General features: G+C 32.8%; 2 protein-coding genes across 2 annotated transcripts in view; both read left to right on the plus strand.

Moving 5' to 3' along the window:
• LOC140441347 (uncharacterized) overlaps positions 1-12,180 on the plus strand; it is a 278,993-nt gene that overhangs the window by 51,015 nt on the left and 215,798 nt on the right. The window contains exon 2 of the mRNA XM_072532010.1: positions 596-645. The gene's annotated coding sequence lies outside the window, so the exon portion shown is untranslated. The remainder of the gene's footprint in view (positions 1-595; positions 646-12,180) is intronic.
• LOC140442219 (uncharacterized) lies at positions 5,846-10,987 on the plus strand. The gene has a single exon (XM_072533296.1). The coding sequence runs from the start codon at positions 5,846-5,848 to the stop codon at positions 10,985-10,987; it is 5,142 nt and encodes a 1,713-aa protein (XP_072389397.1).

Genomic DNA, 12,180 nt, shown 5'->3' on the forward strand with positions numbered 1-12,180 from the left:
TGTCAATACACATGACGCACCGTAAAGTATCAGCACAAAAGTGTCATACCACACAGTGTTACACATGACTATGCGATTTTATGTTCTGCGCTTGTGGAGATGTCTTAGACCATTACGTTTCATGTAGTTTCATGTAGAATATTGCACATATGTACCTATTGATTTTTATTTTTTTTAATATCCCCTGTACATTCTATGTATCCGTTACATTCATTATCCGTTTCTTTTACATTGTTCGTCTTCGGTTTTCAGTCTGTACATCGGTTGTTTTTTGCAATGTTCTTTTTACGAGAGTGTGGTAGTTTGTAAGTTACTCAATCCACCTGCAAATTCAGCTCAGCGGAGTGTTTACACCTATCCGATTTCTTAATACACATAAATCGCTTTACTTAACAGTGTGACTTATTCATAACGATGGCTAAATTTTAAGACTTAATATTTGCAGATATGCATATATGCAGATCCCCTAAAATGGGAGACTATTATTATTTGCAGATATTTAAATCTAGGGAAGTTCCACGTTATAAGAAATTGTATATTTTTGTCCACATGCTTTTATTTATGTTTATATTATATTTATCATATTTTTTTTCAGATCCGCAGAAAATTGCTAACATAAGGTTGTGATTTGAAAATCTGGACGAGGTAAGTTTTCACAGTAGTAAAGGCTTATTCTTCTAGTTAAAAATAATATTCCAGATAGTATCTCAATACGATATTTATATAGACTGTATTACAATATCCTTAATTTGATCAATTTTATTCTTGATTAATAATTATTAACTAAATTTCTGTAAATAACTAATATACCATTTGGTTTTAAGGGTTGTGTTTATGACTTTTAAAATGGACGAAAAACTCTACTTTTAATAAATTAAAAGGGAAAATCTACTTTTAACTATATCGGACAATCGAAAAATTACATTTTATTTAACAAAACGGGGTTAAAGTACTTTTATTTTTTTTTATTACGAATGAATTTTCATTTTTTGAAGAATTTCAACTTCGACTCAAAACAAAAATGCATCAGTCCCACGCACTTGACTATATTTCTAATATCGAGTGTTGTCCCTCTAGCCATGATAACAGCTTGAAGCTTTTCTAATCCAATCATTTACACTACGGCTGTTATAAGTTCTGTTTCACGGATCATTGAAGCTCAAAAAAATATGATTTTCCTGGGAAGTAGCTCTATATCGTCCTTTTCCTGGTGTTCTTGTGTGTGTTCCAGCCTCCCGAAAATGCTCTGCTCATCGTTGTGTCATGCACGCCCGAGACAATTTCATTTTCAGCTAATAGGGATGTTCACAAATTTTTAAATATAGTTAAATTCAAATAATTTCAATAGATTATAAAATACATAAAAATATAGTAAACATGAAATTGTTTAAAAATATATATTTTTTAAGATAAATCAATTTTTAATTTTAATTTTGATGGAGGCTAGAAAAACGGCTCCTCGCAGCGAGGCTACGGTGTGTGACGTCAACAGTCGTATCGACAACTTGTTGTGTATACGTATTTACGAAGTGTAACCAGCTCTTTAAGTAATTAGGCAGTGATAATGAAGCCAAATAAGTAGTGTTTGCTACAAAGAGAGAGAAAACCTAGAAAAGGCAGTTATTATGCAAGTTACAAAAAAAATAAATGCAAATATCTGTACCTCGGAAGGAATCAACACTATGTTCATTTTTAAAACTTTACAGGAGAGCAGTTTTAAACTTTTTTTCACCAAAAAGTATTATTGCTGCAGCTCTTTATTAAGATATTGAAACAATATTTTACTAGAACATTCTGTTTATTGTTATTTACATAATACATTTGTTGGAATTAAAAACAAATTTGTTCCTGTGTTTTTTAACTCTTTTAACGGACATGGTGTTGTATCCATCTAATAAAGTTATTGTACTGTAAGAATTAGTATTGGGTATTCAATAACAACTACAATCCTATTTGACTTTTACTGACAAAATTTATTTAACCATACAATTTACCTTTACAAATACAAATATTTATGTAAAAATGACATTTTAGGTACAAACCACTCAGTCATCCTCAAGTAAGTCTCCTTCTCGATAGTCACTATTAGTATTACTAGTAGGTATGCTTTAAGTTTTGATAAAAATCATGGCAAAATGTAGGAACATTTGACAGTAATGCCAATAGATCGTTATACTTTTGTTGTGATATAAGTATTGGACTTTGTGATACCAGTTGCAAATCTTTTGGCAATGTAAGGTGTCGCCTTAACGCCTTATGTTAGGTGAAACCTAACAAGGTCAATTTCCTGGTTTTCGTCATGAAAATTACTTTTTAAAAACATAGTTCCAATGCTGTTTTGTTTAACTTGCAGTTAAACACAGTTTGACAGAAGAACTTGTTGTTTGTTAATGTCCTTAAAAAAAGACCTTAAATTTTTAAATTCTTCTATTCCATAGTATGTACGGTATATTTCATTGAGGTTTATCTGACTAACGGCTGCCAGTCCCAGGGCGTGTAAATAGAAATGTTAAGTTTTTTCTCTTTCGCTCTATCAGCGCATGGACAGTGTCCGCCTCCATGTGGGTATTACTCTTTAGTAGAAACTTCTGGATGATAATTTTTACTTTTTTAAACAAGTATTAATGCCAACATTTTTATTCTGGCCGTAACATTTGTAAGACCGTAGTATGATTTCTTCTATGTTACTGTCAGGAATGACGGTATCTGCCCATTTTAGTAATGCAGATCTTATTTCATTTCCACTACGAATAGTTTATCAGAACTTTTCTCTATATCAGACTGATCTTCATTATCACAACTCAAGGCATCTCTAATAATATGCTCTTCATTTAAAACATCATTGCTTGGTGTATTATTTGATTCTGAAATTAAACAAGGCGTATAATATTGGTTGTAAAAGATTTAATAATATTGCTAGTCTAAGGTTGGTATCAAATCACTACATTATCCTTTTGAGGTTATGTTTTTTAATAATTTAAAAATAATGAGCAAAAAGGTAGCTTACCTGTAAATGCAGTAGAAGAATTCGCAGAACTTTTTAGTAGGTACTTCAAGAATCTTTCTCCTAAGAGAATTATGGTTCATTGTTCTTATTATTAGTAACAAACCACTGTAAACACACCATAAATAGCAAAAGTATTATTATTAGATCACTAACAGTCTACCTCTCATCATAGAGATATGCGCGGCGGTAATTCACATGCGTAGAGGGACAAAACATTAAGTCCACATGGTGTTTTATCCCTCAAAGTAAAAAATGGACTTGGTGTTCTTTTAAAGGTCACTTTCTTTATCAGCAAATGGTTTAGGACCTAGTGCTCTATTCCTTTAAATAAAGTTATAAAAGTTAATTATTAGTCTGTAAAATTGTCAAAATTGAAAAAATGGACATAGTGTTGTCCTCCGAGGTACAGATATAAAAACCTGTGGTTTAACAATTTTATGTGAATATGGTGTTAAAATGTTTGGAACTGTAATAAAAATCTTCTCAGAATTGTTTTTAGATGTATTTAGACACCCAGGAACAAAACACCACTTAATTGGTTTCATTATCAGTGATTAAATATTTAAAGAACTGGTCACACTTCGTAAATACGTATACAAAACAATTTGTCGATACGACTGCTGACGTCACATACCGTAGCCTCGCTGCGAGGAGCCGTTTTTCTAGCCTCCATCAGAATTGAAATTAAGAATTGATTTATCTTAAGAAATATATATTTTTAAACAATTTTATGTTTGCTATGTTTTTATATATGTTATAACCTATTGAATTTAACAATATTTAAAAATTAGTGAACATCCCTATTGTATTCAAGTTATCGTTACAGTAAATTTAAACCCCTAAATATTTTTATTCATAGGTTCAGCAGCATTTGACGTGAATGTCTCATTTTTTAGCCTAGTATAACTTTTTACTCTGCTATTTTCTGGCAGATTTGAATTGTTTATGCAATGAGTCGTTCGGGAAAGTTCTGTAAATTCGTAAAAATTCATAAAAAAAACAATTTTTTGTATGAAATATTAGTGAAGTAGAATTTAATGTCAATATTATAAAGGTCCGTAAACAAACTGTTTCATAGTGGGATCATGACATTGTTCTCCATTTTCGGGTCTTAGTTTTAAATTTTGTAATATGTTCGTTGACAGTAAATTGGAGGAAGATTAAAAATATTGAATTGTCCTGTTTCGAGATATACATGTCAAAAACATATAAATATGCCAGTTCTTGGGTGGTCTTCGATAACATGAAGATATGCTTATACAGTATGTATAAGATTTTCAGGTGAGAAAGTACCGAAGTGAGACTAAGAATCCAGTGAAAGAAAATAAATGCAAGATAATGACTTATTGACATAATGATATAATAATACGATGATCATTTCCAGTAGTATAGATGAATTATACCAGAAATGGAAAGGGGTTAATGCAGTCAGTGAGGAACTATGGTCTGAGCCTCAACTTCAAAAACACAAAATGTATGCTGATAAGCAAAGCATAATTGACCATGTAGAATCTTATGCATACCTTGGCACCACCGTAAATGAAAATGGGAACGGGTAACAAAAATTAAGCGAAAATGTCTCTTTCTCTAAAACTACATCTAGTTAAATTAAATTTTTCCTATCTTATATACTACAAGCCCATAGGACATTTTAAGGGGTCATTTGACCAAGTATGACTCTCATATAAAACAATACTACAATATGTAATAACAACTTTAGGAACTATGCCGTCGAGTTTTATCGGTACAGGTAACGTAAGGTAAGGTAAACTTACCACTCAAGGGGTGTGCATTTTGGTCAAACATATTTGTACAGCATTTATAACTTAGGTAGGTAATACAAAACTAATGACCTGCGACCTAATACCGTAAAAAAATAATGGTACCAGTAGCAGAGACAATCTATGATTTTCGAAAAATGTTGACCTTATTTTCGGCATTGATACAATACGGCATTCATACACATAGTTTCGGTTCGTTATTTAGATTACTTTTTAGGCTGGTACAGGAGTGAGTGTTTAAAATTGTTTCAAAATATTTTTATTCTATTGTTTTAAAATATTTCTATTCTATGTACCTATATGTAAATTCTTAGTCCTAAGTTTTAATTTGCCTAGCCGGCAACCCTGTCAGCCCTAGGCAAAGTCATTACAAGTTTATAAAAGTAGTATGTTTCCATATGTTGCCATAAGAGCACAAAATAAAGAACGTGTGAAGAGATTTCATTTTATAAGTTATTTCTTCACCCTATCGAACAACTATTTACCACCACGATTAACCAGCGACCAGTCAATTTAATTCAACAATTTAAACATACAATTTTTTGGTCATTCGTAGCCGAATTCGGTGGTAAATCGTAACAATTTCAATTTTAAATAATCAATTTGTTAAAAGTAACGCAAAAGTTTCTATTAGTGCATCTGTGCCTTTCAACCCATCAGAGAACGGGACAGCGAGTCAAAAGAACGTTGACAAACACGAAGCGGTGTTCCTGTGGCCAATTTGCTGAGCGATTGCAGACGCGCATCCCTGAAAAGCTGTAAGTCTGTTCCACTTATATACCATCTTAAGATAAATCCTACCCTTAACCCTTATCGCAGTGCTATTTATAGATTCTGGTATTTCAGACTTTTTTGATCTTTTTGAATTTGCATGGTATTATAACTTGTCAGATTTAGAGATATATACGAACATTTCAATTAAAAAATAAATAATGTCGAGCTCAGATATTGCACAATAAGAAATAGAGGTTCTCTTAAACGTAAATTAACTTCATTAACAAATTTTGTAAATAAAATAATTGATGGTTCACTTAAACCGACATTAGGCGATGTAAATATGCGATATAAAAATAATCTTGAATTATTAAGTCAATTTGAAATTATTCAGCAATCTATCGAGGAGAAATGTTCGGACGATCAATTAGAAATTCATTTTAATGAACGTGATCCATTTGAAAATCATTTTTATACAGCAATTTCATATTTAGAGGAATACATAAACAATTCTTCTCCGGTAATAAATGTCACACCTCAAAATGTAGTTAATCACGATCCACTTCAAAATTTTCTTTTGCCGAAAATCAAGCTTCCTACATTTAATGGTGAATATGAGCAGTGGCTCGAATTCAAAACCAATTTTATAAACACTATCGATTCAAATTCATCATTAAGTGCAGGTCAAAAGTTTAATTTTTTAAAAGCTGCGTTGGAAGGTTATGCCAAACGAACAATAGAGGGTTTTACTGATTCCCAAGACTACCATGCTGCATGGAATATGCTTTGCAACAAATTCGATCGAAAAAAGTTTCTAGTAGACACCCACTTAAAATCTATTTTCAATTTAAATTCGATACATAAAGGAACATTCATGCAATTCAGAGGGTTAATCGATGAAGTTTCAAAGCATTTATCATATTTAGAAGGAATGAAGCTCACTAAAGAGTCTCTATGGGATATGACAATTATTCATGTTGTATACAATAAATTAGACAAAGTAACTCAAAATAAGTGGAAAGAATACCACACTTCTGTCGAATTGCCTCATTTAAATGAATTTCTTGAATTCCTTAAACAGAGACAAGACATATTACAATCTCAAGAAGAGCCTCATTCCTCCTCAATGATGACCGTTAAAAGTCACTCTGGGTTTCAGAAACCTCTACAATCTCGATCACAATTTCATTTAGCAATAAATCAAATTCAGTGCAATTTTTGCAAGAGTGATCATTTAATATATTCTTGCCCCGAATTTTTAAGATTAACAATTAATGACAGATGGGAAAAGATTAAATCTTTAAAACTTTGTCCGAATTGTTTACGTTTTGGTCACTCCAAGGAAAGGTGCAGTAGCGGATCATGTCGTAAGTGTAAACGTAAACACAACACTTTATTACATCAAGATTATTCTCGTTCCTATCAAAGTCAAAACACACAGTCAAATGCATACAACAACAATAATCAATACAATTCACGAGACACAATTCAATCAGTAGGTGCTCAGAATCAGCCAAATAATAGTGACCAGGTGTCACACAATTCACAAGCAATTTCTCACAATAGTCAAGCAATTTCAGTCCCAAATCAACAATGCTTAGTTACAGAAAGAAATACACAATCTAATATAATTCTGTCGACAGTAACATTCAAAGTTAAAGACCAAAACAATCAATTGCATCAATGTAGAGCTCTGCTCGATTCAGGAGCTCAATCCCATTTGATTACCGAAGAGTTTGTCAAACGGTTAGGGTTACCATTAACCAATACCGAATTAGCTATTATTGGTATTAACCAAGTGGTTTCTACTTTAAAAAAGAAAACTTCAATTAAAATTTTCTCAAACAAAAATAAGTTCCAATTTCAATTATCTTGTTATGTAACACCATTCATTTCAACTATTCCGTTACAACAATTTGATATCTCTACAATTTCCATTCCTCAAAATATCGAATTGTCTGATCCTACTTTCAATACTCCTCAGAAAGTTGACATGATCATAGGTGCCAGTTTGTTCTGGGAACTGCTATTAGATGGTAATATTAAATTAGGAAAACATGCACCAGTGCTTCAAAATACCAAACTTGGGTGGGTAATATCTGGTACTGTAATGAATGCGATATCAACGTCGTTATGCAATTTTTCACAATGCTTTATAGCAGAAGACAATCAGTTACGTAAATTCTGGGAACTCAATGAGATAAATGAACCTATGATGTTATCAAAAGATGACGTCCAGTGTGAGGAACTATTTACCAAACACACTCAAAGAAATGAAAACGGTCAGTTTGTAGTGAAGTTGCCCTTTAAATATTCTACCGATTTATTGGGAGATTCAAAAGAAATGGCAAAAAACCGATTCATATCACTCGAAAACCGATTCAAAACTCATCCTCAATTTTATCAATTATACAAAAATTTTATACATGAATATATCGATTTAGGTCACATGACCAGGGTAGAAAGTGACATGGTCACTGAACCAACTTATTTCTTTCCCCACCATGGCATATACAAGCCTAGTAGTCTGACTACTCAACTTAGAGTGGTCTTTGATGGATCAAGTCCAAGTAGTTCTGGATGGTCTCTCAATGAGTTACAATATGTTGGACCAAAGGTGCAAAATAACATATTTGACATTTTAATTAGATTCCGACTATACAAGTATGTTGTGTCTGCTGACGTTAGTAAAATGTATAGGCAGATCCTTATACATGATGCACACAAGCCCCTTCAACAGATCCTGTGGAGGGACAATCCAGCAGATGAATTTTCAATTTATCAATTAAACACCGTTACGTACGGTTGTACTAGTTCGCCATACTTAGCAATAAAATGCATAAATCAATTAGCGATTGATAACTGTAATACATTACCGACAGCTTCACAGACAATTCTTAATGATTTCTATGTTGATGACCTAGTAACGGGTTCCAATGATCTTTCAGAATTACAAACCCGATGTAAAGATATTTCAGACATATTAAAATCAGCACAATTCATACTTAGAAAATGGGTTACAAATAATCCGAGTGTTCTCTTGAACATTCCATGTTGCGATATTCCTAATAAAATTTTAAATTTCGGTGAACACGAAAGCTGTAAAACCTTAGGTGTACAATTTAATAGTAACAAAGACATTCTAAATTTTAAAATATCTTCAACTCCACATGATAATTCGATTACTAAGAGAAAGATATTGTCTATCATTTCACCAATCTGGGATCCTCTTGGTCTTCTCTCTCCAGTAATTGTACTTTCTAAACTCATAATTCAGAAATTATGGACCTTCAAATTAAATTGGGACGAAAAGGTTCCACATGACATTTATATTAAATGGACACAATTTTACAATCAATTGTCCCAACTCAATCAATTAGAGATTCCTAGACATGTTCTTGGATCCAATCATTCCATACTAGACATTCATTGTTTCTGCGATGCATCTCAAGATGCTTATGCAAGCTGTATATATTTCCGAAGCATAGATGCAAGTGGCAATTATCAAAGTCATTTAATTTGCTCCAAAAGTAAAGTTGCACCATTAAAGCGACTCACCATTCCCAGATTAGAGTTATGTGCTGCTCTACTGGGAGCACAATTAACAGCCCAAGTTGTCAATGCCAGGTCACCATCAGTACCGATATACTATTGGTCCGACTCTCAGATAGTAGTATGTTGGATAAAAAAGGATGCTAATCAGTTACAACAATTCGTAGGCAATCGCGTTGCCAAAATTCAACAGTTAACCAACAAGGATGATTGGTATTATGTTAATACTAAAGAAAATCCTTCAGACCTGGCTTCCAGAGGAGTTCTACCAGAAGATCTAGCTAATCGTGAATTATGGTGGAAGGGGCCAATTTTTCTACGTGGTCCTATAGACAAACCCGCACCTCCTGCAATGTCTGAAATCGAACTTCCTGAACAAAAGGTTAAACGTTCGATGTTATTGGTTACCCATTCGGTACCACTCTTTCTATTCTCTCGATTTTCTAATATTTCAACGTTAAAATATGTCGTTAGTTATTGTCTTCGATTTCGTAATAACGCGTGTAAAAAAAGGTCAGAAAGAACGATAGGCCCTTTAACTCTTTCCGAAGTAGAAGAAGCATCATTGCGGTTAATAAAACTTGCACAATTGGATTCATTTGCGGAGGAAATATCTATTTTAAATTCCAATAAACCATTACCAATCAAACATAAACTTTCAAATTTTACTCAATTTTTAGATGAAAATCATGTATTACGAGTAGGGGGTCGACTTAGATTATCTGGATTAGACTTTAACTCTAAACACCCTATATTAATTTCATCTAATCATCCTTTCACTAAGTTGCTATTTGAACATAAACATAAAGTCCTATTACATGCAGGTCCTCAACTCCTTCTCTCATCAATTCGACAATATTATTGGCCAATTCGGGGGAGAGACCTTGCAAGAAAAACAGTAAGAAATTGTCTTACTTGTTTTAAATTTAAACCTACATTTGCCAGTTGTCCAATGGCCAGTTTGCCCGAAGCTCGCACAACCCCATCACTGCCATTTCAGCACTGTGGCATAGATTTTGCAGGACCATTTTTACTAAACAATAAATCGGGTAGGGGAGCCAAAGAAATAAAAGGGTACGTTTGTGTTTTTGTATGCTTTTGTACCAAAGCAATTCATCTTGAACTCATTACAAATCTTACAACAGACTGTTTCCTATCCTGCTTGAAGCGTTTCGTAGCTCGACGAGGTATCCCCAATGACATTTATTCATATAATGGATCCACTTTCGTTGGAGCTCGCAATGAACTTAAACAATTTGGTCAATTTCTTTTAAAAAATAATACTTATATTCACAATTACGCTATTGATCATAATATAAATTGGCATTTCATTCCACCGTATGCGCCTAATTTTGGCGGTCTTTTGGAGGCGGCAGTTAAAAGCATGAAACACCATTTAAAGAGGGTGTTACTCGACAAAAAACTTATCTACGAAGATTTTAATTCTCTGCTAATTCAGATCGAGGGAGTCTTAAATTCTAGACCTATGTTTGCACTCTCTAATGACCCAACTGACCTAACGCCACTTACTCCTTCCCATTTCCTGATTGGCCGTCCTATTACAACCATGCCCGATACTGACTTAAGCACAATCCCGATAGGCAGGCTCTCCAACTACAAAACGATTCGTCATATATATCAACAATTTTGGAATCGTTATGTGAAAGAATACGTTTTGCAACTGCAACAGCAATACAAATGGAAAGAATCTTCGTCCCATTTGAAGATTGGAACTTTAGTGTTAATTCGCAGTTATCAACAACCACCATGTAGATGGCCTTTGGGACGTATTATTAACTTGCATTCCGGTAAAGATAAACTTTCAAGAGTGGCAGAGGTAAAAACAAACAATAAGACTGTTATTCGCTCTGTTCGTCATTTGTGTCCGTTACCAATGCAGCAAGAGAGTGTTAGTGATAGTATTAATATATAAGACTTTATTTAAATTTATAATCTATTTTGAAGGTACCCTTCAACGGGGGAGTTTGTTTAAAATTGTTTCAAAATATTTTTATTCTATTGTTTTAAAATATTTCTCTTCTATGTACCTATATGTAAATTCTTAGTCCTAAGTTTTAATTTGCCTAGCCGGCAACCCTGTCAGCCCTAGGCAAAGTCATTACAAGTTTATAAAAGTAGTATGTTTCCATATGTTGCCATAAGAGCACAAAATAAAGAACGTGTGAAGAGATTTCATTTTATAAGTTATTTCTTCACCCTATCGAACAACTATTTACCACCACGATTAACCAGCGACCAGTCAATTTAATTCAACAATTTAAACAGTGAGAAATCTAAGCAACTCTTGATTTTAACCCCACTTCGTTGAGGTCATCAATTCCAAATTATTACTTGATGCGTAAAAGAATTTTTGACAACTATGCCGTCTAATGGTCTTTCAAAAATGTTTATAAACAGTTATCTGTATTTGGGAATAGAATTGTTGTTTTTTCGGTTAGATTATTATTTCTTGTACGGTAGTCACTTTTTTGACAAAATATAATTAAAAAATATCAAACTATTTCATATCCGGTTATAATAAATGGTAAAAATTAAAAATTTTAAAGAAAAACACAAATCAAAAATTTGAAAATTGATTTTTTAAAGTGCCCTGTGATGTATGTTATCTTATATTTTAAATATGGTGGCTGTTATTAGTTATTTAAAAGTAGACAAATGAAAAAAAAACACAGCCGTACATTTTCAACTGATGGATTTTGCAAAGCTGATATAGTCTATTGAAATGTTACATTTTGTTCAGCGTGCATTGCTTACAGAACGCTATTTTATTCTTTTGAAGTGTTGGGAGGGTAAGTATAAGATCAAGTTCATCTTTGAGGATCGCCACCGCTGTCCCGTGGCCGCCATCTTAGAAACAGGGATGCAAAGGATTTTCGCGCTATATCTCGTAAACTAGCAATCCAACAGAAAATTTTATTTTACCTTATTTGTAGCAAATTAAATTGTCTATAACTTTATTCGTATTAAGTTTTAATATAAAATGAAAAATAAAATAGTTATTAACGAAAATAACTAAAAATTTTTGAAAAAATTTTCTTTTGGGTCTTATTTTTTTAAATCATTTTACGATAAAATGAAATGGCATCAGAGCAATATTAAAGAGGG

Source organism: Diabrotica undecimpunctata, chromosome 5 (genome assembly GCF_040954645.1).
Source record: "Diabrotica undecimpunctata isolate CICGRU chromosome 5, icDiaUnde3, whole genome shotgun sequence".
NCBI lineage: Eukaryota > Metazoa > Arthropoda > Insecta > Coleoptera > Chrysomelidae > Diabrotica > Diabrotica undecimpunctata.